The following is a 26,595-nucleotide window of genomic DNA, read 5'->3' as shown; positions in this document are numbered from 1 at the left end:
CCCCATGGGCTACAATGACTTGGCCTTTATATATTTAACTTGCACGTCTTCCTAACAGCCAACCAAGAAACATCCTCTGTGGCGCAATTGGCTAGCGCGTCTGACTGTTAGTCTCTACCACACCAGTAGCACTAAGGTGATCAGGAGGTTGACAGTTCAAGCCTGTCCGGAGGAGTTCTTTTTTGGATTTTTGTCTGAGTTGACATAAGGGTATGCGGGCGTCACGTGATACTTTTTTGGCACGTGAATGCCTTTTTTTCCGCCGATTTCCTATTGAAAAAAAAAAAAAAAAAAAAAAAAACACGAGCCACTCGCCATGAAAACGCGTATATTGACACTAACATTAAGAGGCCATCTTTTTGTTTTCCTTTTTCGGGGGGTGGTTTGGGTCATCTGTGGCCCCAAGCGATAGTTGACATCCGTTCGTCTACCGATCACAGAGAAAGATTATCATGGAGTGACATGTCAACACAAGCATCGTTACGCGCGGGCGAGCAGGGGCCGTCTGGAAAGTGAAGCGCCAACACAATTGCTTGTGGACGAGGACGCGGTATAATAGACAAAAATGTCTTGTAGTCCGCTAGAGCTCGGACGGCCAATTTCGCGATCGTCTGGAACAATGGCCGGATGTCATTCTCCTTTCCGATAACAATCAAGTCAATCTTACACAGAGCCTCTGGCCAGTGTGTTAGCACCAGCCCAACAACTCATATCGATGCCGGCGGCAAGCAACCCTTATGTTGCACGGTCTCGTCCAAGTGCACTCTGATCGAGGGTTTCCCAGTCTTGTCGACAATGTTGCATATCTCATTTCAATTATCCTGCAAAGGAAATGACAAGCGATGAGGTCCTTGCTCAAGCGGAGGAGCTCTTGGTTGTGGAAGGGCGTATCGGGCTGCAGACCAAGCGCAGAAGCACGGAGCAAGAACAAGGTGTCAAATCCTCGAGTGTCCTGGAAATGAGAAGACGGAGAGGAAAACAAACAATACCAGGTAAACAAAGAGGAGTGAAATGATGGGAGCAAGAGACAGACAAAAGAATGGGGGTTGGTTGTTAGCAAGGGCCCGTTAACAGTGTCCCTGCTAGGGTTACAAGAACATATAAGGGTTCTTCTTTCTGACGAGATGAGGGGCGGCTAAAAATAAACGGCAAACAAGTCATGCCTGGTTTGTCGCGAGACAAAGTTGTATCAGCGCGTAAACAAGGCCGACGACAGATTTAAGCTACACACGGAAAAGCTAGATGTCAGTTTTTTTTTTTGCTTTTCTTTTTATGGATGTTTGTTGTATGATCTGCGGCGTTTTTTTAGGGTATGTGATTTTTAATTTTTTCCTTTTTTTCTTGATTTGTTTATCAAACATCCATGTTAGTTAACCAGTTAAATGGTTATCGGCAGAAGGAGAAAGCGATTTTCAGCCCGCCTCACTTCTGGCCGTGCCACACCACAGCGCAGCATCCCGTGTTTTAACCGCCCAAGAATAGGGCACACAGCCGCGGCAGCAGAACCACTGAACATGTCATGACTGACTGTAACGTGGACGGTTATAGAAGAACAGGCAGTGTGTGTTTGTGTTGATGACGGTGGTAGAGCGCTGTAAAAGTACGGTGCCAGCATGAAAATAGAACGCTGGCATGTATGTAGTTAACTATGTATGTACATATGTACACGTGGGAATATGTGCACCGACATACCAGAAAATATCAGATGGTGAAACACGATGGCCGTCAAGTGAGGCGGGTTTTCGTTACTTTTAGGCGGACAGGGGATCTTTCTGTCGATATCGCCGTGGCTTTCGGGGCTTTAGAGCTGTTGGGGGGGAATACTTGAACCTATTGGTGTTTTATTGCTTCCGACGAGCTTGCATGACTTCAAGCGACCCGGCCATGTGGATGGAGAGAAAGAGGCAAAATATGCCGGCTGTCCGCCCGCCCGTCTGCCGCCAAGATGCAGACATGTACAGCTAGCTACGTGTACCAGCTTGCGGGAAGGGGAAGTGCCGGAGGCGTGGCGACCACGGGAGGAGAGAGGGAGAGAGAGTGTGTGTAAGTGGATTTTGAAGCTAGACTTTTTGCTCTTTGCACGCCTTAGCACAACATCAATACGAGGACGCGAAGAGCCGATTGGGTATCTGGGTAGAGGCGAGAGGTGTAAGAGTGAGAGTAGTTGGGTGGACTGATGGGCAGTGTATGATACAAGCCCAAGCCATTGCAAGGACGGGTAGGATTACCGGGCGGCTGCCCGCTTGCGGCGTGCTTTACGCGGCGACGATGTGATGTGGGACCATGACAGACAGACAACTCGTGTCTCTAGAACAAAGAGCGTGAGATGGCTGAATTTAGACTAAGACACCATGAAGCGTCGAGCTATAGACACTTATAAAAGCGACTAATTAGTTGCAGTTACAGGTCGTCAAGCTGAAGGAGGAGCACTTGGCTTTTCACCAGACCGAGACGCAAGTGGGTTTCCATGGGCGACTAACACCGAAGAGAGGGCGATGACCGAGTTGGAGACTTGGAGCTTCAGGCGGACAAGGGCTTCTGGGTCGGCGGAGGCTTATGGTATTTTCGGAAGTTGACGTCTTTGCTAGTAGAGCGGCACGGTAAGTGGAAGGGGGATTGTACTAAGGAACAGGTGAGACGAGAAGGGATCTGGAGCTAAAGTAGGATAAGAAGAAGAGATGATCAGGGCGCAGACGCAGAGGAGAGGAGAGGAGGGGAGGGGAGAGATAGGCGCAAGTCGAGACTTGGAAAAACATACTTCGAGATGTGAGTCGGGGTCAAGGTCCTTTGGAAGAAAAAAAAAGAAAAAAAAAGAAAAAAAAAAGAAACAACTTCTCATCGTTGTAGCACAGATCTCCATCAATGGTTGCATGTAGACAATCAGCCAGTGGGGAGAGTGTCTTTCTTGCCGGTTGGCTGTGGCTGGCAAAGAAGGCAAGGGAACAAGGCACAAGGAACAGAAAGACAAGGAACACCCCTCTCTCCGCAAGCCCCAGGCCTGCAAGAGCAAGACTTGACTGGTTGAACAGAGACAGACGTGATCAGCGCCAAAGCAAGCCACCCGGCGTAGTGTCATGCTGGGCGGGGCGGAGAAGGAGGAGGCAGATGGTGCTTGTAGTGTTTGGCCATGGTCATGGCTAGCCGGCCTGGGCCCGTGGTTTCTTTGACAGCAGAGAGAAAGAGAGGGGGAGGAGAGAGGAGAGAGGAGAGAGGCACTTGGACCACACATGAGAAGCTAAGCCGTGAGACAAGACGTTGGTTGTGGGTTGTTGGTGTTGGCCGTAACTAGTTATGCAGTTATAAGCAGAGCTACACATGTCAGATGCACACGGCGCGTATTTATTAGTCCAGCGCAGCCCGCCGCTTGTGATTCTCTCTTCACGCCGTTCGGTCCAAACCACCACGATACTCTCTTCTCTTCTCTTCTTGTTGTCTGCGCTTTGTCTCCGTTTGTTGTGTTGCTTTTGTTGTTGTCCCGGGCGTTGCTGTCGGGTCCTCTGGCGTGATTGGCCTGTGCTCAAATCCAACCCTCTGGCCTCTCCTCTCGTCTCCTGTCCTCAGAGGTCTGGAGTTCTCCTCTCGCCTATTATTCGCTATTGGTCTGTTACCCCTGGCTAAGTAACCAACCGTTGAACCTTGCACCGCACCCATATCCAGAAAAAAAAAAAAAAACAAGAAAAAAAGACTGAGATAACGTGCTACCCGCTGTAACGCGCCCCCCTGAGCCCGCTGGAAGCCCACTATCAGTGCCACTGTCCACTGTTACTGTTGCTCTGAAGAGCCAGCCAAAGGATTGTGCTTGGGTCTCTCTATTTCTCTCTCTCTCTGGCCACCCCTGCAAGGCCCAGAACTTGTCACCTAATTTCCCACTGTCCACTTTGCCGACCGACTAGCCTGCTTGACCCCTGACCCCAGGGTACTGGTCAAGGGCAAAGGTGGCAGAGTTGTGTGTGAGCGTGAGGCGGGAGTACCTGGACTGTACTTGTACTTGTCCTGCTGTGCATTTTGGTGTATTTTTGGTGGCTGTCTGGTGTATTTGTGTACCTTTTTTTTTTCTTTTTTTCTTTTTTTTTTTTTTCTTTCCCTTTTTACCCTTTTTTGCTCCTTCGATATCTGGGTCTGGGTACCTGCCGCTGGCGTGCTGAGCCCGCCTGTCGGTCTTCTAGATCTTTTTATCTTCCCTTTGTCGCCGGTTTTACCGTCTGCTTTTTTTCCTCTTTTTCTCTCCACCAACCTTTTCCAGGTCAACAGCGTCTTTTTGTTGTTTTTGTATCTTCTCATCCTCACCACCCTCGTTCTCCTTCTCATTCAGTCCTTCTTTTATTTTTTTTTTATATTTTTTTTTTTTACAACAACGAGGCAGTTCTTCAGCTACTCCTCATCCACTCCTTTTTGTCGACTCTCATTATTTGGATTCTTGACCCGCGCCTTCGTCCTATCCTTAATTGTGCTGATCCTCACGACTTGCTTGTTTCACGACTCTGCTTTTCAGCCTTTCTACTTGATCACCACTGCCCTGCCGATCTTACGCTCTGCTTGCGACTTTGAATATTGCTTGCGCCCACCAACCGAACCCTGAGAATCGCCAACTGAATACTCTACTTGTATTGCAACCTCGCACCCATCCGAATCTCCGTCCGCTGTGTAAGTCCGGTCTTGGTGGAATGCCTAATCCCGAGTTCCCGTCGCGTGCGCCGCTCTTGGAATGCCATACAACGCTATACAATGAATCCTTCCCCCTCTGCGGGTCTGCGCAAAGCTCTAGTCGCCCGTTTTCCTCCCTTTGATGGCTACCGGCAACTGGGGTCTCAGACATGCATGCTGCCCTACAAGTCGCCAAGTCTTGGTCGATGCTGCCGTCTGCCCACTTCTCCAGGGAATGACAGGCTTACTAGAGTCTGGCCGCTTGCTATGGTGTTTTCAATACATTGCTTTAGCGCATTGCCGAACCAAGGCAATCAACGTTTTCATCAGAGTCTTTAGAGACATGTCTGGCTAACATCTGCCACTTACAGCTCGGCCTGTGAATCTCTTAACTGAACATTCACTCATTTAATACTTCGACTATCGCCTGCTTAACCTGTCTGTTGCGTACCACCTCTTGCTACCACATACCACCCTCCACAATGTCTTCTCTTCCGCATATCTTCCAGCGCAGCGAAAACGAGACTTCCGAGAACCTCGAGTTCAACAGAATGCTCAGCGCCTTTGGTCTGGTCATGTTTGCCCTGTGCTTGGTGTCGTCTCTTGTCCTGCTTCGCCGCATCCACATGCGCAGACAAGCCGGTCTCGCCCCCGTGCTGCCCTCGTACTCGGACTCCCGCGGCAACAATCTCACCATCCACACCACCGACAAGCATGGCCGGTCGAGTGTCCTCGTCATTGGCTCTAACGGAAAGCCCATGCTGAGCAACCCCAACTCGCCGCCGCACTCTCCCGACAACGTGCCCGAAATCCACATCACCTTCCCTGATGAGGCCGATCAGTCCGGCCAGAACCAGAGCGGTCGCGTTGTCGTCGTGCGCATGGGCGACTCGTCATTTGGCCTCGAGCCCATGAACGAGCAGCTTCCTGCTTATGAAAAGGAGAGCAAGACCCAGTTCTACTCCATAGACATGGACCAGATCGGTGGTCTCAAGGAGAAGGACTCCCGCATCTAAACCCCAGATTTTGTTCTCTGATTTTTCCTTCTGCGGCTCTTTGCCTTTCCGCCTCTATTCTCTTCTCCTTTGTTCCTCCCCCTTCACATTATGGCTGAAGCATCCGGAGTCTTGGCTTGGAAACCCCCGTATTTTCAGTCATTGTGTGGTTTTCTTCATTGCATCGGACGTCTTTTGAGATATTTCATTGCTCACACACCCTTTTCTTTTCTGTGTTTCTATTCTTACCCTCATTACCCCCTTGTTCTTACTCATAATACCCTTCACTTTCACTTCGTTCCCTCTCTCTCATGGCCTCCTCTACTTGCATTGGCAGCTGGAAAGATACTATCCTCAATCCTTCATTCAATTGCTATACATCTCTCTATAGATGTGTTATGCTGCTGCCTATGTAACTTGCCAGCTCTCAATAGACTCAAAGATCCATCTTGCGTACCATCCAAACATATCTCCCCAAACGTTACTAACCCCCCGTTAATATCAGTCGAGCTCTGGAATAACCGGAACTTGCATTGTGAAGGTTATACCTGGAATGCTCTCTCCTTGCTTCCAGCAACCCGGTTCTTTCATGCTGTCGCTTGGAAGTGGTACTATCACTGTTGTCTAGAAGTGGTCGTTTTGAGGAGAATGCCTGCCATGTCTCGCCTATCTTCTCAATTGTGTGGTGGACTCGGATGGCCACAGTCTTGCTTTTTCTTCTCTTTTTTTTACAGGGAAACAAAAGGACCAAAGGTCAATCATATTCTTTCTTCGCAGATCTTCTGCTCTCGCAATCTTGTATATTTTGTCCTTGTTGAAATGTCCCTAGATCTTGGGTTTCTTAATGTTATCAATGTCCATTTCCAAACTCCTTTTTATGTCTTCAACGATTGTACTTGTATCCTTTGTGCCTTTGGAATTCTATCACTCTCCCTTCTACTGTTTCATGCCTCCCTGTACTGTGATTCAAAATGTTCTGGCCGCATCGAGGCTGTTGACCTGTATGTATACACTTGTAGCTGTGTGATTTTACTCTCGTTTGTTGTACCCCCTGGGACCCATTCAGGAGAGACGTCCCTCGATCCGTGGTGAGATGTTGGACGTGAAGCCGTTTATAGCCATCGTCTTTAAGGATAAGGGGTCTATTGGGACAAGACCTGTGTGAAGGCGTGCTTCAATCTCAGTTCCATCTCCGTCAATATCTTATTCCAGGGCACCCCAGGTCCAGATATTAAGACCAACTTTGGTTCCCTGTTTGACCGGGAGCCCAGCGTGCAAAGTCTCCTGGTATCCCTTTCCAGACCCATCAGCACGAAAGTTTTCCCAGTAGACAGCGTTGCCAGGGATCGGCTTAAAGATGACGCCCTCAACTGCAGAGCCTGGCTCGAGTGTTTGTTGCCCGTCCTCCATATCAGTTGATTGGGGCCGTGACGAAGACGGCGCATCACACTCGACAAACTTGCACCAAAACGCATTGCCGCTTCGTGCTTCGACTGTTGGCAGGTACGGAAACTCTGTGCCACCGCCCTGGATATCCTCCGAGACATGGGCCCACGCCATGAAGCTGCTGACGCGCCCCCAGCCGCCGGCGCCTGTGCTCCAGTCAAAATGCATGCTGTAGTGGCCGCCAGGCGTGTAGCGCTGGGTGCGCAGGCGCTCAATCCAGAGGTTGCGTCGCCAGCCTTGGAAGGCGCGTGCGCGCGCCTCGATGCAGCGTATAGTCGGATCGCGGGGAAGCAGGGCGACTTCGGAGAGCCGGATCGACGGGTCAACCTGGGTCGATGTTCCGTCGTGGGTGACAGTAGACGGTTGAAAGAGGTCCTCACTAGAATGGATAAGAAAACACGTTAGTTAGCTCAATTTAGTTAAAGTTAGTTGGTCAACTAGACAATGGAAGCTAAAAAGAAAATTTTAAAAAAAAGAAAAGAAAAAGAACAAAGGCATCTGATACACATCTTGAGTAACCTAATGTCACAAAGAACAGAACCACACAATGTCTCATGAACTCGTTCGTTAGACAAGACAATACATGATATCGGCATAAAGATAGGGAAACACGTCTATACGCCGACGGAATCGAAGGAATCGACACGTTGTGGGAGCGAAAGGAGCAAAAGAGTCAACAAAGGATGGTAGTCCTAGTGAGGCTTTTTCCAGCGCTGGTCCCTTGTTTCTTATGGAACAACGAAGTGAGTTGTGCAGCTCCACAGACAGTTTACCCTACAGCCAGCCTCGGGAGAGAAGGTTTCTTTTGGGGGCCCTTCAGCTCAGGATCACCGCGCGGGCACATGTGTTGCCACTGCACACCAATATAAAGCTATAAAGAAGCAGCGCTGAAACATGAGATGGGTCTCAGCGCATCGGTCCATGGAAGCCAGGCTATGTTATGTGTCCACGGCAATGACAAAAAGCTTAAGGGGATTAAGAACAAAAAAAAACCAATCTTCGGGAATAATACATCGTCTTCATACCTTACTCCAAGCAGATGAACACGGTCAGTGGTGGTCAGGAAGTTCTCGATATAGATAACAAGTGGCGCTTTGGAGAATATGTGAACGGCGTACTGATCAGCCGGGCACCCAAGCGTGTCGTTGACGCTGGGAATTGCAAGCAGGTCCTCGTTTAGGGTGGGGAGCGGTGCGCGCGAGAGCGTTCTCGACCCAGATTGGGAGAATAGGAGGACCGCAAAGGCCGCCAGAATCACGGCGTAGAGGAACATGACGAGCCAGACGACGTAATTGAGACGAGAGGATGAAGCATCAGTGATGTGATGTAATGTGATGTGATGATGAGTGGATGAGCGTGGTGGCCGTGCCGTAGTTAAGCGAGCCGAAAGCCGATAGCCCTGGTAACCCTACATAGGGTTGGAGTTGCCAATGGGCCGTGTCAAGTGGGCCCTGTGGCTCAAGACGAAGCCTGAAGCTTTTGTTCATGATTGTGCTGCCAACAACGAACGAGCCCAAAGACGGAGGGCAACTGCGCAAGCAGAGATTGAGCGAGGGTTCACGCGCCTGCCTGTGGCCTTTTTTTTTTTTTTTTTTTTTTTTTTTTTTTTTTTTTTTTTTTTTTTTTTTAAAAAGGGCTTTTGTGGGCGGAAAGTAGGGCCAGAAGGTTTGCAGATATTTACAGGTCACGTGGAAAGCCGTGTTTCTAAATTCTAGAGGCAAGTATGCAACTATTCCAGAATCCAAGACCCGACTCAGGGCTGAAGAATTCATCCAAAGACTTGGCTTGACCAAAACGGGGAACGGTGGCCTCTGCATCACTGGTTCTAATCGAGGCCGACCGAATCAAGTTAAATGGCCGCCAACTGGGAATACGACGTGGGCCGTCTCAAGAGCTTCGCACAGCCCTGACGGCCAAATGGCCGCACACCTCGCGATTCTCGTTAGTTCTGCTGCGATCCAAGGCTCATTCGGTCCTCTCCAGCTTGCCAAAATCCGCGGGATCGATTGTTTCTGGCTGTTGCTGGGATGCTGAGACGCAGGAGCATTTTTCTCTCCTCTCTTATATGTTCTGGATGACTATACACTAGCTCACTATACCAACTAACCGCGGTATGTTATGAATTTGCACTCGGCTCAACTAAATACCGTTACATTAATTACCCCTGAGAAAGTAAAAGCCCGGCTTAGCCATAGCTTGCTAATCAGTGGCCCTGGGTTCTGCGTTCTGGGGCTAGAGAAGATGCATGGAACACCTCCACTCCGCTTCGCCTAGTCCTCGGAAACCTCCTGGCTCTCAGGAACACCCTTCCATCTGTGTGCGTGTGTGCATACTGCTCTGCTTGTATATATGGAACTCCGCACATACATACATACATGTTGATTGTAACCTGACTTCGAGTCCTCTTGGCCAAAGTAACCGCTAATCCCACAACTTAAAAGCGACCCTTCCTCTGTCTGCCTCGACTGAAGAGTGCCAATCGCACAGGTCCCAATCTGACTGCTCAAGGCATTTCGCATCTGACGAGACCGCGCGCCCTGAACCGTCGTTTCCATTTGTCCCATTGATTCCGGTCGTCCATCACCATCTGCAGCTTCTGCAACACCACCCATCCAGAAACCCAACCGTCCTCCTGGGTCTCCATTCTGCCGTGCCACCCAAGCATCACCATGGACTACTTTGTGCAAGATGGCGAGCTGGTCTCAACCAAAAAGGGCATGCAGGTGTCCAAGACGAGACACCGAGGAACTCGCTTCGTTAATGCTGTGATGCCGACTCCGGCGCCCGTTGCTGGCAAGACTAAGACTAAGACCGCCTCTTCTGCTGCTTCTTCAGACCCGTTCTCCTCCCAGATCTCATCTTTCATTACTGCGCCTGAGCAGCCCTTACCAGCCAGTACTGCCGCTTCTGTTGGGAGGGGATCGTTTTCCGTATTCTCCATTTCCAACACGCCGGCCCCGTCACACTCCCCAAATCCGTACGTTTCGTCAACTGCGAGCTCCTCTGTCGATGCATCCCTCCAGCTTCCGATTCCGTCACCTCAGCAGAACCAAAAGCTGGAAGTTGTACCACAGACAGTCAAGCCTAGTTCTAGGGAGAATATCACCGATGAAAAATCAAGGTGCCTAGAGACTGCTACAAAACCGTCTCAGGCCAAGGCTGAGATCGTGGCAAAAAGGACAAAGGCCACGAAGAAGAAGTCAGATTCGACTACCACTCGTGTGGCAAGAAAAAAGACTACAGCATCATCCAACATGCAGATCCAGCAATATCAAGGCCTCTCCACCTTTGCTGTCAACCCTGCATTGCATAAGAAGCAGCGTACTTTGGCCCAGACGGGCCGTAGCAAGAACTACACGGTCGATAAAGATCAAAAAGTACTGGCTTGCTTGCTAGAGGCCCGTAAACTGGACGTCATCCACGGACTAATTCCTCCCCCGTCATCCATGAATCCATTCTCGTACCACTCAGTCGACGTGGAATCCCTTCCCATGATCTCGTCTTCCAACGACAATACAAAGTTCCTGCACCAGCTCTTCGAAGCCAGCATGCCCGAGACAATATACCCCATGGAGGCCATCTTGACACACAACCCCATCCGGTCATGGGAGTTTTTCGAGAGCGTGCTACATGACATGGCGAAACTGCATATTGTCATTGTTTCTAGCGTGTTCATGGAACTACATTGTCGTGGGCTTAGGTCGCCTAGGTTTCTAGCATCAATATCCTTCTATCTCAGCAGGATGTGTGCGTTGGTCGGTGATGGTCTCAAAGAGGGAGACAAAGCCTCCACAAAGGCAAAACCCTATGTTTTAGAGTGCATTGCCTCGATGGCACTCATTGCAGTAAGTTTTACATTATATTGTTCGCATCATAAAGCCCATGGTTGCTAACAAGTACTGTCAACAGCTTTTTCTGGACCGCCACGACGACTGGCATATCCATATGAAGGGTCTCAAGAGGCTAGTAACATCTTACGGGGGTATTGATGGGAAGCACATGGACTGGTATCTTATACACAAACTCAGACGGTAGGTCAAACAGTCCCCATCGCTACAACTTTATGTCATATGTCCTGTTTCCTGACTGACACCTTTGCTATAGGTGCGACTCAATTGGTGCTGTAATGACGGGATGCCTACCATATCTCGACTACCCCCGAGTCTATCCAGATATATCCCTTATTCTCCCATTGAATACTCGGGATGACTTTTGCCTCTCTACTCATGAGTGCATGTCAGCAGCTGGCATTCTTCCATGCGTGGATACCTCAGTGCAAGCTCTTGTTGTCTTTCACAAAGCCGTCATGCTGACTCGAAAAGCGCCCCCTCGATCAATCCTTTTTGATCCATTCGCGTTTGTGGATGAATGGTTTCATGTGATCCACAAACTCACGCGGTATCCAATGTCACTGCGTGATCACTGTTCGCTAAGCCAAACGCGAGCCACAGGTGTTACAACGCCCGAAGAAGAACCTCCACTGATGCGTTCATCCCCATCCGAACCCACGATATACGATCTCCTGTCACCCGTTGCGCGACTGGCATCTATTCTGTTTGTGTACGAATTCATTCAGCAAAGGCCGCCCGCCCCTACCGGTTACATAGTCACTCTTTCTCTTCTCCGTGACCAAATACAAGTCATTGTGAACCACATCAAGACTCACGCCCTTGGCCGCTCCCACTCCGCCTCACCGCCTGGCTACCCATCTACACCGGCACTTGCACCTCTCTACATGATCCGACCAGTGCTGACATGGGCCTGCATAATTGGCTACATCTATGCCTTTCGGTTCCCAGCGACCGAGTGCGATCCATCTTTCAAGCCGACGCCTAAACGCGCCATATTCTGCGAATGCATCTACCTGCTGTTCTCAGACCCCAACGACCGACCTACCGATACAGACTCGCACATGTCGGAGCTTTTGGATTGGACTACCATCTCGCACTCACGTCTGCCCACAACTTTGGATGCCTTTGTAGCATTGATGAGGTCTGAGTACGAAGCATGGCTAGCGGAATATGTAGATGGGGAGAGCAGATATATTGCCTTTGCATAGAGCCAGGTATAGAAGATAGACAAAGTTTTTCCTGCGATGGTTGTGTTACGAGTTTTATGAATATAATGGTTTACTATCAAGCCGGACTTGCATAATAAGTTGACCGAGGTCGTTGTCATCGGAAATGGCGAGTTGGGGGCCGGTCTGGGATTAAAGAGATTCTAAACCCTAACTCGACCCTGCATTTAACTCCATCTGTTCCACCATCACTGTACAACAGTTCTCAGCAACGAGATCACCACGCGATACGATATCCGACGACGACAACCCGCAAAGCCACGATGACTACCGCAGTCCATCCATACTACCCGACAGACCTAGTCATTGACTTGTTCCAGCCCAACACGACGCCGCTCTGGCTTCTCGCCAGCGCCTTTGCCGGGCTGATTTGCTGCGTCCTAGCCGGCGTCGGCGCGGCGTCGAAGCGGGCGAACAGGCACCTGACGACGAGCGAGATGCTGACAGTCAGCTGGTTTGCACTATGTAAGGAGTTCCTTGAATGTTCCGTCAGCGTCTCTCGCTGCATGTGCTTCGGTATAGCTTCTAGGCGCTGGAGACTAACGTGGGTGTGGGTTTCACAGGCGCGTTTCTGCATTGCTGCTTTGAAGGTGAGATTACTTCTTGGCAGATGGATTGAGTGAGCCGGTAACTAAGCTTCGCTGGGCGCTGCACACGAGCGCGCGTGGGCGTCCAAAGGCTATTTTGTCCTGTTCCATCGTGAGGTTGCAGGCCGACAGGACCTCTTTGCGCAGCTGTGGAAGGAATACAGCCTGTCCGACTCGCGCTACCTCGTCTCTGACCCGTTCATGGTGTGCATCGAGACCGTGACGGTGGTGCGTATCTGCCCTGCCTACCCCTTTCTTTTGTGTTCCGCCGGGACAAGTCCGCATCACCCAACTAACACACACAAACACACCCCACAGCTCGTCTGGGGCCCGCTGAGCATCGCTGCCGCCGCCGCCGTCGTACAGCGCAGTCCGCTGCGCGCGCTGCTGAGCACGCTGGTCTCGGTCGGCCACCTGTACGGCGTGGTGCTGTACTTTGCGACGTGCTTTGCCGAGCAGGCGCTGACGGGCCGCGCGCACAGTCGGCCCGAGTTTTTGTATTTTTGGGTGTACTTTGCCGGGTGTAATATCCCGTGGGCAATTGTGCCAAGCAGTTGAGTGTCTTCTTCTTTGCCTTTTTTTTTTTTTTTTTAATTTTTTTTATACTTTTATTTTCTTTGATGCGTTGCTTTTTGCCGCCGTGGGTTGTGCTAACGTCGTCATGTGTAGTACTTATTTGGCAAGCCGCGCACAATATCTACGCGGGCGCTGTTGCTCTTGACGAGAAGAAGTATGCAGAGATGAAGAAACTCCAGTAAGATGCGCCATAGGAGACAATGGATATCAGCAACGAAGCGTTCTTGGTAGGCTCTCACTTGCACGGAAACGAACACGGGAAAGTCCAAGGCCACACGCCGTAGTCGCAGTGTACGGGCGGACAGGCGTAAATGTAATGAACATATTAGTATTGCTAAGACGGGCAGATTCCAACATCTTGACCCGCCTTCTAATGCTACCGGCGTCTTCCATTTCCTAATTCTAATCTTATTAATCCTCCCTCCACACACCACCTATGAATCTGCTTGCAATTTCTCTAACCGCGCTGTCACCGCCTCAATCAGTGCCGTCTCGCGCGCCAGCATCGTCTTGACCTGCTGCAACCGCGTCTTGCGCAGCTCCGGCGGGATCCGCGGCTCCGGCGTTGCCACGCGAGCGGGGTTCTCGGTGCCCACCACCGCAAGTGCGCCCGACGCCGACGCCGCGGCGCCACTGCCAGCACCAATGTTCGCCGTGCTTGAGACAGCCGCCACGACACGTGCGTCGCGCTGCTCCTGCTCGGCAACCAACTCGCGCGCATCCTGCATCAGCTCTGTGGCCAGCTTCTCGACGGTGCTGAGGCGCTGCCAGGGCGCAGACACGTGTGCCCTGGCGCTGGCGGTGGTGCGGCGCGGCGTGGCGGACGGTGAGGAGTCGCCGGGGCCGAGGATGCGGGTCTTGAGGCCGTGGACTTCGTCGGCAAAGGCGCGTTCCTTGGTGCTCAGCTCGCGCTTGGTGACGTGGTTGGCGTTCTTGCGTAGGGCCTCGAGGCGCTCGGCTAGCTTGAGCTGGCGGGCCTGGGCGTTGGCGAGGCGCGTGTCGACGCGCACTTGGTCGCTGGGTTCGTTGTCGCTGCCGACAATCTTGTCGATGCGGGCTTTGATTTCGGCGGCCTTGGCGAGCTGCTCGCGCATCTCGGCGTACATGCGGTCGCATTTGAGGAAAAGGTCGGACGCAGCAAGGCCTAGAGAATGGGTCTCGTCACTGAGAATCTTGTGTGCGTGGGTCAAGACTTGCAAGGCCATTGGGCTCAGGCGCACTTCTTGCGTCAGAGCGATGCGCTGGTTGGATGTCTTCAGGCGGTCAAGGAACATGGGCAGCACGGACGGCTGGCTGAACGCCTGGGACGGGGTGTATGCAGGGCGAGGCTCATAGGTGAACAGAGGCTGAGGAGAGGGTTCAGGCTGGGGCTCGCTGAGGTCAACCACCTCGGGTGATTCTTGACGAACAAGTGCCAGATGCTCCTCGGGAAGCTCAAAGAGCAGGACGACTGGATCGTGGGGTGTTGACGAGATGATGCCATAGCCAATGTCGGGGTCATCAACGGCAACACAGGCAGACAGATGGTTGGAGGCATGAGAGGAGGTTTCGACGTAGAGGCGCTCGCGGGTCGAGTTCTGGCCAGTGACAAGAAGACCAATGCGGAACTCGGATCCGGCACTGGGTTCCTGGAGCTCAGCTTCCAGGCGGAACACCCACGGCGCGAGGGAAAAGTATGTGATACCAACGTTGTGGGTAACATAGAAGGCGTACTTTGACATGACGTCGGTACTAAACACGGGCCAGCTGTCTGGGCTGGACTCGGCAGCGTTCATGCTGTCCATGGCCTGGTAGAGCAGAAGCGATGGCTCAGGCATCATGTCTGCCAGGTGGTTCATGCGTGTCTTGCTCTTGGGAGGAAGCCACTGGGCTTCGACGCCTTCGATGTCAAGGCAGATCTTGACCTGGCCACCAGTCGACAAAAGACATATAATTGAAAGCGATAGGCCTTCGTGCTCTGAGCCATCCGCTTCCAGATCGACGTCTTCGCCGTACATCAAGTCGTCGCTGTCGATCTTGGGGCCAATGACCATGATGTCGGTGTATTCGCAGTCGATGTCGTCCTGGTCCTGCAAATCAGCACAGACATCAAACGGGCCCTGGAGACGCGGGCACGAGCCGGGCTTTGTCGGCCGGGTGAAAACTTCAATAGCAGGTTCTCCGGGCGCAGCCTCCATCAATTGGGGTTCCTGGGCATCGATTTCGGCCATCCAGGCCAGTTGCTGCTGGGCCAGCAGCCGCTCGTACTCGGATGCCTCACCGTCATCCTCGATAGAGCCTAGTCTCTCAACTATAGAGACTGAGAGTGAGGGTATTAGAGTAGGTGGCGGCGACCACTTCTGAGGCAATAGAGGACACAAGGCATAAACATCGCCCTCACGCATGGCGATCCACAGGGTGAATGGCGACCAGCCGCCGGACTGGCGAGAAGAGAAGCATGCGGAAGCAACCTCCATCTCAAAGGAATCGGGGGAAAATCCAGTGTTGGTGGCTGAGACCGAGGCCGAGAAGTTCTGGTCTAGGGCAATGCCGTCGGCCAGCTTCTTGAGGTCAATGTCGAGCGTGGGCTGGTCAAACGACCAGCGGTCCGTCATGGAGAGCTCCCACACACGAACAATGGCGTCTTCCGACACGGTGACCACGCACCCACCATCGACGCCAAGGGGATGCCACAATACCGAGGCGATGGGGGGCTTTGAAGATACATGGGTTACCGGACCAAGCGTCCAGATCTTAGGCTTGATGGGGCCGGTGTCGCCCGAGGTCAGATGGGACGAGTCCGGAATGACCATGATATGGCAAGTGTGTGTGGTGACGACGGCGAGGAGGCTGTTGTTCGGCGATATTATGAGCTGGAGGATCTCGTCTGCGACAGGTGCCTTGATGGTCTGGATTCAGAATGATGTTAGCTACAGTGCTGACAGGCTTGAACAAGAGTCGAGCATTTTCGTACCCGGAAACCGGTGCCCAGCTCATCGGGCATGGTGTTGTCGTCATCATCTTCACGCTTAATCGAAACGCTCCGTCGTGAAGATTTGGCTCTGCGGTCTTCGTGCAAGTCTTTGAGGTATGCAAGATCGCCCCAGCGAATCTCGCGGCCGCGGGCCACAAAGAGTTCAGTCCCGCGACGGGCGATGGTGCGGCGAGGGCCGGCTTGGGCCTTGATGTTGGTCTTCTTCTTGAAGGCATATGGCGAGCTGGGCTCGTTGGTGGCGGCGAACAGTGTGTTTCCTGGAGCGCCAGACGCCAGATACGACGGAGTATAGCCCTTGATCTTGGGCATTTTTGGGATCGGTCTTGGCGTACGGCTACGGCAGTATCGGACAAAAGCGGCGGGATGGGCGGTAGTCGTCGGGGAGAATCCTAAGCAAGCAGGGTTGGGCGTGATGCGTGGGCACGAGGCAGGCCAGAAAGTACTGCGTCTAGGACGAAGCTATGGAGGAAGCACGATGGCGAGAAAGCTTCAGTTTCGGCGGGTGTAGGGAGACGCAAGACAAGCAAGAAAAAAAGTGAGAGAGTATAAATTCCCACAGGCAATGAGACTGGAAATGGCGACTTGGAGATGAGCTCAAGCACAAGGCGCCCAGATTGAAAATGTCGACAGTCTATTCGGATTGGTCGATGGTTCTCGAGCTTCAAACTCGGTCGCGTCCAAGCACTATGCGAAAAAGATTTAGTGGGTCGGCGATCTTGTTTACCCGAGGATCAGCCACCGCTCCACGCGCCTGCTGTTTCTATAGCACTGGCGGCGCTGGGTTTGTTTTACTTTATCGCCAGTTTCAATTTTCCGCCATTATCCAACATTTATTCTCTTCATTGTCCTTCTTAACCACACCTCCATAGTAAAACCCACAAATATGGCCCCTATTCGCAACTCTTCCACAACTGAGCGGCTTGACCAGCCCAGCGCGTATTATCTGAGCAAGGTAAGCACATTTACAGCGTTCGGGATGGCCAAAATTTGAAGACCAAAACACGGCCCGAAGAAAGCTTCGTGTAGCTAATGACATTCCGTCTTCCCACACAGTCCAAGAAGAGACACTACAGAGGCGATCGTGAAACTCCCGAGCCCAGTGCCGAACCGCAAGAAAACCCTCTGGCGACTTCCACCACACTCTACGTCGGCAACCTGTAAGTGCAGCATGTCCAGCTTGTCGCACCCATAGCAACACACCACTAACCAACCACTACGCCACAGATCCTTCTACACCACCGAGGAGCAGGTCTATGAACTATTCTCTAAATGCGGTGAGATCAAGCGCATCATCATGGGTCTGGACCGCTTCACCAAGACGCCCTGCGGCTTCTGCTTTGTCGAATACTACACCCACCAGGACGCGCTGGACTGCATGAAGTACATTGGCGGCACCAAGCTTGACGAGCGCATCATCCGCTCCGACCTTGATCCTGGCTTCGAGGAGGGCCGCCAGTTTGGTCGCGGCAAGTCGGGCGGCCAGGTGCGCGATGAGTACCGCGACGACTTTGACGAGGGCCGTGGCGGTCTGGGCCGCTCGCTGCAGGCCGAGCGCATGCGTGACCACGAGCGCCGTGGCCGAGAGGCCGAAGAGGACTACGAGAGATACAGCCGGTAGGAGGCTAACTGACAATAGGTCTCTGGAATGGGTGTTCTTATAATAAAGATCCGGCCTGGGTTGTGGCTGGAAATATGTAGGTGATGTCGTGATCTTTTCCTTCTGTACCTCCGCTTCCACAGGGACGGAGTGGCGTTTACTTTTTTTTTTCTTCTTTTTATCACATCGGGTCAAGGATATAGAACAAGCATGAATTTCATCTTTCCAAACAAAAAAAGAAGGGGGCATGTCATTGAGCGCTCCAAAATTTGTATATTCGACTTCCCGAGTAGAGGAGCATAATAATAGTACATATTGGCAGTTCGTTCTCCGGCAAGCCCAAACATTCTCTCAGGAGAACAGAAGGCGAATCAGACTTTGGAGATGAGATTAGAACTGCCACGGCCGCCAATGACAGCGCAGGCTTGTGGCCGTCGATGAAGTCGGAGAGAGACTGGTGAGATGTTGTACAAATATAAAAAACGGGCGTGCTGTCCAGCTTAGACCGAACTCGTGGCTTTGTTCCACACTCGTACGTACGGAAAGCATCCGCCGGGAACTTATCCGCGGGCCGGGAGCCGCAAGTCGCAGGCGGAATCAAAGAAAAAAAGAGATGCAAGAACATGGACGGGAGATATGGCGTGTTAGACGGCTCTGGAGAGGAGCCCTGCTCAATAACCCGGCGGGTTCACACGCTGGGACACTCTTGTCCACTTGGGCAGCTCTGCAGTACAATGTTAGCTCGGCACATCTCTGCGGGCGCTATGCCTCTGTGCAAAACACTACTTACTGTGCACGCCCTTGCGGTATCCCTTGACCTTGCGATCGAACATGGTGTACTTGTCGCGGGGCATCATCTGTTCCTCGGAGGGCATCTCCGCCTTCCAGCGCTCGAGCGCCGCCACCGTCTGGCCCGTCTGCTTCATGGCCGCGTCCAGCGTGGCGACCACGCCGTCGACGGCGCGGAGCCGCTCCCGGTGCCGGCGTTTCTGGAACTTGGACAGCCGCCACGGGATCTTCCAGAGCAGGCCGCTGGAGAGCGGGTTAGTCATGCGGAAGGCGCCGAACATAGTGCGCGGGCGGGGCGGGGGACCGGTGGAATATCAGAATCGACGGAGCGGAAAAAGAAAGGAGGGATCCCAAGGAGCGCAAAATGCAGTCGCTCTTTCGGTGGTCGTCGGGGGTGGCGGTGGCGGGCGGATCGGTCTGCGTGGTGACAGCGTTTTTGAGGCTTCCAAGCAAAAAGTTGAGCCGGTCGTTTGGGGTGTGCGGTGCTGGCCAATGGGATTGGGCTGTATACAAAACCCCCGCTCTAAAGCTGCGTTTTAGACAAACCCCGGTTGAAGTTAACCAGCAGCCCCGGTGAAGCTCCAGCCAACCTGGAATCAACAGCCGAAGCTCTTGATCGAGTTGAAGAGAAGCAGGGCCTTGCACAGGCACTTGTCTCACATAGGCTGATGAATATTGGCGTTACTTTTTTTTTTCCTGCGGCCTCACACGTGAAATTCCACTCCCTCGGTTGCTCCAGCACGCCTATGATTTCCCGCCCAACGTGACACAACCCAGTGCCCCTACACCGAGCCACTCGGCTCCCGCCATCACGACGTTGATACTCTCCGATAACACACAAAACCACACCCACACCCCCCCCAGACTCTGCGCCCGCCATGTCCTACTATTTCGCCATCGTCGGCACCTCAGACAACCCGCTCTTTGAGCATGAATTCGGCACCTCCAAACTCGGCGGCGACGGAGCCCCGCGCTTCAACGAACAGCTGTACCATCTGAACCAGTTCATCCTGCACAGCAGCCTGGACATTGTCGAAGAAGTGCAATGGTCGACCGGGCAAATGTACACTTGCACCCCTCTCTCTACTCTTTCCTGAGCCACACGCACACGCCCAAACCCACCGCCCCCACTAGCCTCCAACCAACTAACTCCCTTTGCTTCGCCATAGGTACCTCAAGTGCGTCGACCGCTTCTTCAACAACTACGTCTCCTGCTTCGTCACGGGCGCCAACGTGCGCTTCTTGCTCCTGCACCAGCCGGCACAGCCCGCCTCGTCGTCGCGATCCTCGTCGGCCGCCGTGGGCGCAAACCCCACCAGCATCGCAACCGAAGAAGCCATCCGGAGCTTCTTTCTCGAAGTCTACGAAAACTGGGTCAAGGCCATCATGAATCCCTTTTACAAGGTCAACACCCAAGTCACTAGCACAATCTTTCGGCAACGAGTGGCAGCCGCTGGACGGAAATATCTCTGATGGACAATACTATACCTAATGCATGGGATCGGAACGGCGTTCTTGGTTTACTTTACCTCTTGATACTTCTTTTTTTTCTTCTCGCGACAGGAGTTGGAGTTCAGGGATCGTGGTTCCATTTATAAACAACTCACAGAACTTGTCCGCATTTACTAGTCACGGGTTCATGTTGGGATGGGGGCACGTTGTTGATGGCAACTCTTGACAGCCATACACCATCAATTCAATAATTCATTGCTTAATAGTTGTGTTGTGAAAATCCTCCTCCTTAAACGCCAATGGTAGATGTGTTGCAAGACAGTAGAAGCCAGAAAGGGCACAGGACGTAGTAGTTGGCCGAAAAGAACGCATGAAAAAAGAAACAAAGATGCTGCCAATGGGGCAGCATGTCACATGGAAGAATCCGAAAACGATATCCCTCGTCGAAAATAGCACAAAACAAGAACTGTGGGTAGAGCATTGAGGGGGTTCCTTTCCCCGGCTGACTTGCTTGACCACAAACCCAAAACACCACGTGCAAAAACAGTGACAGTGGGTTGTTTAACCACCGAAACCGTACAGGGTGCGGCCCTGGCGCTTGAGAGCGTAGACAACGTCCAGAGAGGTGACGGTCTTGCGCTTGGCGTGCTCGGTGTAGGTGACAGCGTCACGGATGACACCCTCAAGGAAGGACTTGAGGACACCACGGGTCTCCTCGTAAATCACTAATGGAATTGTTAGTATATGCTTGCTTCGGATAGGATGTGTGCGTGTCGGGTATGGTACTCACTGGCTGAAATACGCTTGACACCGCCACGACGAGCGAGACGACGGATAGCGGGCTTGGTGATACCCTGAATGTTGTCACGAAGAATCTTGCGGTGACGCTTGGCGCCGCCTTTGCCAAGACCCTTTCCACCTTTGCCACCTGGTAGAGAAAGAGAGAGTTAGTATTGGAGTTGAATAGTGATGATGACTGCAGTGGATGGCGATGATGTAATGCGATACAGGCCCAAGGCAACACTAGGATCAACATCGCGTCATGAGTGGCAACGCGTCATGGCGGTGACGGGCGCAGGAAGGGGAACGACGAGGAGTGTTTTGTTTCTCGTTTACTTACGTCCAGACATGTTTGGAGAAGTGAAGAATAATTAAATGAAATAAAAAAAGAGGCGAGGCGTCGATGAGTTGTGGTAATGATGGACCGCAAAAAGTTGATGATTATCACGATCGAGAAAAAGACAGAGCACACAAGAAAGGAGAGAGAAAAAGAGTAAAAGAGGGGGGAAAAGGCGGCGCGTGTTTGGGCAGCGCATTAAATACGCATCAGGGGCCACGGTCAAGCGTCAGAATCAGCCAGCTTGAGCAACTGGCAGGAACCTAAAATTTACTCTCGTTTTGGCAAGCAACCAAGCGGCGGGATTCAAGGGCCCCCTCCCCTCCAAAAAAAAAAAAAAAATAACACGGCAATGGGAGAAAAAAAACCACCCGCGTTCCTACCAAACAGAGGAGCCACGCTACAAGAGCAAAAATGCGTATAAGCCTGAGCCCGAGCTTGAGCCTGAGATCCCGCTGGCAGCGCTGTGCTGGCGCGTTGGTTTGGTGCGCTAACTACATAGACAAAGGCCAACGACGTCTGGTCCAGAACTCATGCTAGTCCCAACAGGGAAAACACGGTGTGATGATGAAGCATGCGGCGGTGCAACGCAACACAATTTGCAAACATATTAACCACATGTCCCATCTGGCTGAAATCAATGTATTCTATGATCTTGTAGCCTTCAGGCCAAGACATGACATAACGTCTCTAATCTCCATCATTACTAGTGTATACATTCATGCTTCCGGAGAGTGAACCCCATAGTCAACTTGCCCGCTCCGTCGTTGTCAAGTCCCCGACCCCCACTATTCTTCCAGCCAATCAAAAAAGGGCAACACGCTTATCCCGGCCACATTTAAACCGATTTTGAACTGGTGAGTGGGTCTGCACGCGTTTTACAGCAGGCTGGGAAGGAACGCGTCTAGCCTCGACGCATCGGGTCTCAAACCATCGCATCGCATCGACCTACAAGACTTCACATACCTTAACCACTGATAAAGCTCCATAAACAACACACCTGTTTTCGTCACATGCCGAGAAAGAAAAAAGTCAAGTCCTCTCTTAGAGAATTCCAGTGCTAAAATCAATTGTTCCAATCGATAAAGACTTTCTCATGAATGGTAGTAGATGGAAAGAAGAACAGGACCGCTGGGTATATGCATTGAATGTGCAAATGAAAAAAAAAACAAAGAACAAGAAAACAAAGTCAGGCCGAGCAAAAAAGTTTGCAGATACAAGGGAACTCGCAAAAATCAAGACAAAACTGAAAAAAAAGGCATGAAAAAAAGAGAAGAAAAAAAGATACCGTCGTTCCGCAGACCATCAGCCGACCGACTCGCCTAGGGGGAAGAGTTGGGAATACATTAAGAGGTACATCGTAAGTCCATTATTACCATGAGAGCATATCGTAGCTCAGGCTATAGAGTCATCCATTTGGATATCTTCTTCAAAACTCTCGATTGCTTCTTTGATTTGCAACGAGGCCTGCGGTGGAGAGGTAGTTAGCATGAGAAAAAAACGACCAAGGCGAACCCCGGGGTTGAGGGTCTTGTCATGTTTCTTCTTACCTTGGGGTCAAGAGCTAGAGCATTCGTAAAGTGGCGAACCGCCAGTTGTTTTTGGTTGATATTCCGGTACAGCTTGCCAAGCAAAAAGTGCACCGGAGCCTCGTCAGGAACCTGGTCTTTGAGGATCAAGAGTTCCCGTCTAGCAGCCTCCATCTCCCCAAGAGTCATCAGCGCGCGTGCCTTCTTGTACCTTGTATCAGTAGCCTTGGGGAATAATTCGGTCGCTTTGCTGTAGTATCGAAGCGCCTCTGCTGGGTTCTTTTGCTTCTCTAGCGCAGTGCCAATGGCGCACAGCAGGACGGGATTCGACGGGTTGATGTTGGCGGCAATTTGGTAGTGCATAAACGCACGTTCAAAGTTGCCTAGTTTGCGGTACACCTGGCCAATGCCAAAGTAGGCCTTGTAGTGGCGACGATCGGCAGCAATGGCTTGCCGGTAGGCAGTGAGAGCCTTTTCATACTCTTCGTTGTCCATGTGCTCATGGCCCTGGAGTGTAAACGCATAAGCAAATTTGGGATTGAGCTGTGTCGCGCGCTTGAAGCAACGAAGTGCCTGCTCATGGTCCTGAGAAAGCGACCATGCGTTTCCAAGAGAACACCAGGCTTCAGGGGAATGCCAAGCAACATCAATCAGCTCATGGGCCAGAAATGAAAGGTCGGTCTCTCGTTTGAGTTGCCACAGAATTGTCGAGTATAGCTCCATATCCTTGAGCCGGGTTGGCGCAATGGAACGCAATTTTCGGAAGCATTTCTCGGCTTCAATAAAAGACGACTGCTCTAGCTGAGCTTTGCCCAGGTGAGACAAAACCCACGGCGTTTCCTGCTGAACCTTGGGGATCATCTGGAAAGCATGTACTGCCTCCGGTGGGCGGAACTGGGAAAGTTCGTAGTATCCATTGCCAATCTTGCGCAGGAGATCGAGAAGCCACTTTAATGGCTCTTCAATCTTTAATGTATCCGCCTCGGCCGCCTTGGCAGCAAGCCCATGTGTAGATTCCTTATCCTTGGTCGCACGTAAGCCCTCGGCGATATCCACATCCACCCCGTTTTCTTCAACTGGCTTGCGGTTTCCACTAACAACCCGGCCAACACTGGATCCTGTTCCATCGGGTCTGATCAAGCGCGAAATAGTAGGTCGAGGCTTCTTCAATTCCCTTGTAGTATTTGTGTTCGATGATAAAGACGAGTTTGTTTTAGATGCTGTCGGTCTAAACATGTTGAGACGGGCACTCCTTCTTTGCGGTGCGGCCGGGGGGTCATCTGCATGGTTTGCTGCAGCCGAAGGTGGGCGGACGGGATGTCCAGACACGGTGCGTTTTCGTTCTACTGCCGCTGCATTATTCCGGGTGGTGGCTGGTGCCGCAGGTGCTTCAAAGACTTCTATGGATACCTCGGCCTTGTCTTGAGATCTAGTCGTTCGTTTTGTCGCTCCAAGTCGGTACGACATTTTTGATGGTGCTTCACCCACGCCTAGATCGGCGTTTCTTTCACGCAATCTTCGTCCGCCTGCGTAAGGTGCATTTGGAAAGGAGCCTCGAGAGTTATCCGAGGAACCATTTGAATTGGGCGGCGTCTCCAGACCTTCAGAGCCTGATATGGCAGTGCTGTTGACGGATGAAACGCCCAGTTTTGAGCGTGCCGCTGAAATCTTTGACATGAAGTCACTGGCGCCATTTTCCGATTGGTACACTCCGAAAGTTCCATCTAATGGGCGCATACCATTCTCAAAGGGGTCGTGTGATTCGGACACAAAGCTTTTGGTATTTTTCCGTGTAAGCACGTGATCGGTTGGTTTTGAGTCGTCAACATTGATGTCGAAGCTTTGTATCAGCGTGTCTGACATTCGGAAGACGTTTTGCACGCGGATATTTACACCCAAGTCACACAATGCTGCGAAGGCATCCCACTGCATTACATTCGCTCTGAGTGCCTCTTCAAAGCAATACACGGCTTTCTTTTTGTCATCGTAGCCACGGTATAACTTTCCCAAGAGACAAAGCACGGAACCAAGGTCGGGATAGGGCGCACGGATAGAGGCGCTGTGCTGGCCTATGCTATTCCGCTGTGTCATGATACTTTTAATTTTCTCGAGTGCATTTATTCCATCTCGCCAGCGCTCGAGCTGTAGACACGATTGCGCAAAGATCCAAGCCGAGCAAATGTTGGTACCTCGCGCAGCATGACTCCTGCTGACCTCGTAAGCGCTGCGAAAGTCGGCATTGTGGTAGTGGGCGAGGGCAAGGAGATATGAGGACTCTGGTGAGCGGGGGTCTTGGGCGCTGAGCTTTTCAGCAAAAAAGAGGGCATTTTCGTAGGAGAAGTTGTCAAGATGGTAGTATACAACCTGACGCAGACAGCCGGAGATGGCCGTGTTAGAAGGCGCCATTATGGATGCTGTGGTAGGATGAAATAGATATCGACAATGTGGTATGAGCTCCAGACCATGTAATGTAGGTCGATAGAAGAGTAAAAGTGTGTGCCGCGAAGGCACAGGCCGTTACCAGGCGCGAGGATCGATGGAGAAATTCGTAGCGTGATTGCGATCGGACCGGTAGTTGTGGGGATGGCGTTTTGCGAGTTGAGGATGTGCCGCAAGGCTTGAAGTCTAGGAGGGTGGTAGATCGCAAGTCAGTGAGCCCGCCTGGGTTGAAAGAGAGCTATATGGCTAGGCTAAGCGTCACAAGCCTGCCATTGCGCCTCTAATGCGAAATTGGCCGGAATGGCTACTCGGCAACGTTGCGCTCGGTGGTGTAGAAATCGTACCTATCGGGAATCGGCGCGAGGAATGACTAAAAACAAAAAAAGAAAACAAATCCCCAGGGATGACGCGAACACGAACAAGAGAGATGCAGAGTATTGATGCCGGCAAAGCAAAAAGACCATCCAGCAAATGGAAAAGTAAGGGCGGCAAAGGTCAACAAGCGGATGTGGAATGATGACTGATGCCGAGAAGCTGGCAGGCAGGGACCGGCGGGTGCGAGTAAGACAGATGAAGACGGGTCGATTACACAGATGAAGAGGAAGTGGCAAATGCATGAATGGGCGGGACAATGACCGAGAGCAAGAGACGGCGGAGAGCGAGTGGTAGAGAAGAGAAGGAGAAAATATCAAAATACCGGCGTGGCTGGTTCGCGGTGTGGAAGTGTGAAGGCCTCAAGACGAGGAAGGAAGGCAGTGGTAGTGGGGTCCGCTCCAGCCTGTTGTTTTGGTAGTTGCTTCGAATGAGAAAAAAAAAACACGGGGCCAAAAGGAGGTTTGGCACAGCCCAGAAAAAAACAGATGTATAGATGTCTTTGACAGGCCTAAAAGAGCATGATCGTGATGAGTGTGCACAGCAGTCAGAATCACCATTCCATGATAAAAGAAAGACGTAGTGAACAAAGAAGAACAAGGAAACAAAAAAAGAAACAACAACCTGTGCTCGACGTGCCTCTCTGCGAGGTTCCCGGCGCGAATTTTCACAGCTCTGCGTGACTTTTTGTAGCGACTACTCTGCTTTTTCTGCAGAACGCAAGCTTTGCCGCTTTCCCATTGGCCCATTCTCGCTGCTTTGTTTGCAGCTGTTGCCCTGGAAGCGGTGCAACAAAAGCACAGGCAAGCTGGCATGCGCCGGGTCTATTTTTTCTAGTGAAGCCCTAACCTAACCCTTGTCGGTCTGTTGAATCGCCATTGTTGGTAGAATGGCTCAGGTCAGGCCGTCAAAGCTGCAAGGGCCGGGATTAGTCATCACATGTGGAACATGAACATGACATTTGTTGGGTTGGACAATCTGGCATCACATAAATCATTAAG

At 51.8% G+C, this 26,595-nt stretch overlaps 10 protein-coding genes across 10 annotated transcripts; 5 read left to right on the top strand and 5 right to left on the bottom strand.

The window, feature by feature from the left end:
• Positions 1–5,126: 5,126 nt before the first annotated feature.
• On the top strand, positions 5,127–5,660 carry BROUX77_000653 (uncharacterized protein; the record flags this gene model as incomplete). Its single annotated transcript, XM_073751520.1, has 1 exon — positions 5,127–5,660. One exon carries the CDS (start codon positions 5,127–5,129, stop codon positions 5,658–5,660), a length of 534 nt encoding a protein of 177 aa, XP_073608890.1.
• Positions 5,661–6,842: 1,182 nt separating this feature from the next.
• Positions 6,843–8,358, bottom strand: BROUX77_000652 (uncharacterized protein; the record flags this gene model as incomplete). The annotated part of the gene is made up of 2 exons (XM_073751509.1): positions 6,843–7,464; positions 8,111–8,358. 2 exons carry the CDS (start codon positions 8,356–8,358, stop codon positions 6,843–6,845), a joined length of 870 nt encoding a protein of 289 aa, XP_073608889.1.
• A 1,981-nt stretch (positions 8,359–10,339) lies between these two features.
• On the top strand, positions 10,340–12,144 carry BROUX77_000651 (uncharacterized protein; the record flags this gene model as incomplete). The annotated part of the gene is made up of 3 exons (XM_073751498.1): positions 10,340–10,930; positions 10,995–11,116; positions 11,190–12,144. 3 exons carry the CDS (start codon positions 10,340–10,342, stop codon positions 12,142–12,144), a joined length of 1,668 nt encoding a protein of 555 aa, XP_073608888.1.
• A 281-nt stretch (positions 12,145–12,425) lies between these two features.
• BROUX77_000650 (uncharacterized protein) lies at positions 12,426–13,307 on the top strand (the record flags this gene model as incomplete). Its single annotated transcript, XM_073751487.1, has 4 exons — positions 12,426–12,627; positions 12,726–12,752; positions 12,841–12,977; positions 13,068–13,307. The coding sequence occupies 4 exons, from the start codon at positions 12,426–12,428 to the stop codon at positions 13,305–13,307; spliced, it is 606 nt and encodes a 201-aa protein (XP_073608887.1).
• Positions 13,308–13,759: 452 nt separating this feature from the next.
• On the bottom strand, positions 13,760–16,608 carry BROUX77_000649 (uncharacterized protein; the record flags this gene model as incomplete). Its single annotated transcript, XM_073751475.1, has 2 exons — positions 13,760–16,213; positions 16,279–16,608. The coding sequence occupies 2 exons, from the start codon at positions 16,606–16,608 to the stop codon at positions 13,760–13,762; spliced, it is 2,784 nt and encodes a 927-aa protein (XP_073608886.1).
• A 574-nt stretch (positions 16,609–17,182) lies between these two features.
• Positions 17,183–17,917, top strand: BROUX77_000648 (uncharacterized protein; the record flags this gene model as incomplete). The annotated part of the gene is made up of 3 exons (XM_073751464.1): positions 17,183–17,251; positions 17,353–17,456; positions 17,524–17,917. 3 exons carry the CDS (start codon positions 17,183–17,185, stop codon positions 17,915–17,917), a joined length of 567 nt encoding a protein of 188 aa, XP_073608885.1.
• A 650-nt stretch (positions 17,918–18,567) lies between these two features.
• Positions 18,568–18,966, bottom strand: BROUX77_000647 (uncharacterized protein; the record flags this gene model as incomplete). The annotated part of the gene is made up of 2 exons (XM_073751453.1): positions 18,568–18,620; positions 18,687–18,966. 2 exons carry the CDS (start codon positions 18,964–18,966, stop codon positions 18,568–18,570), a joined length of 333 nt encoding a protein of 110 aa, XP_073608884.1.
• A 597-nt stretch (positions 18,967–19,563) lies between these two features.
• Positions 19,564–20,158, top strand: BROUX77_000646 (uncharacterized protein; the record flags this gene model as incomplete). The annotated part of the gene is made up of 2 exons (XM_073751442.1): positions 19,564–19,748; positions 19,855–20,158. The coding sequence occupies 2 exons, from the start codon at positions 19,564–19,566 to the stop codon at positions 20,156–20,158; spliced, it is 489 nt and encodes a 162-aa protein (XP_073608883.1).
• A 540-nt stretch (positions 20,159–20,698) lies between these two features.
• On the bottom strand, positions 20,699–21,267 carry BROUX77_000645 (uncharacterized protein; the record flags this gene model as incomplete). Its single annotated transcript, XM_073751431.1, has 3 exons — positions 20,699–20,862; positions 20,928–21,065; positions 21,258–21,267. The coding sequence occupies 3 exons, from the start codon at positions 21,265–21,267 to the stop codon at positions 20,699–20,701; spliced, it is 312 nt and encodes a 103-aa protein (XP_073608882.1).
• A 1,382-nt stretch (positions 21,268–22,649) lies between these two features.
• On the bottom strand, positions 22,650–25,189 carry BROUX77_000644 (uncharacterized protein; the record flags this gene model as incomplete). Its single annotated transcript, XM_073751420.1, has 2 exons — positions 22,650–22,721; positions 22,805–25,189. The coding sequence occupies 2 exons, from the start codon at positions 25,187–25,189 to the stop codon at positions 22,650–22,652; spliced, it is 2,457 nt and encodes an 818-aa protein (XP_073608881.1).
• Positions 25,190–26,595: the final 1,406 nt, after the last annotated feature.

Source organism: Berkeleyomyces rouxiae (assembly GCF_048999995.1).
Source record: "Berkeleyomyces rouxiae strain 22BRR77 chromosome Unknown BrBRR77_ptg000001l, whole genome shotgun sequence".
Classification (NCBI taxonomy): domain Eukaryota; kingdom Fungi; phylum Ascomycota; class Sordariomycetes; order Microascales; family Ceratocystidaceae; genus Berkeleyomyces; species Berkeleyomyces rouxiae.
Note: the sequence above shows the minus strand (reverse complement) of the source record. Positions and strands in the feature narration are given on the sequence as shown.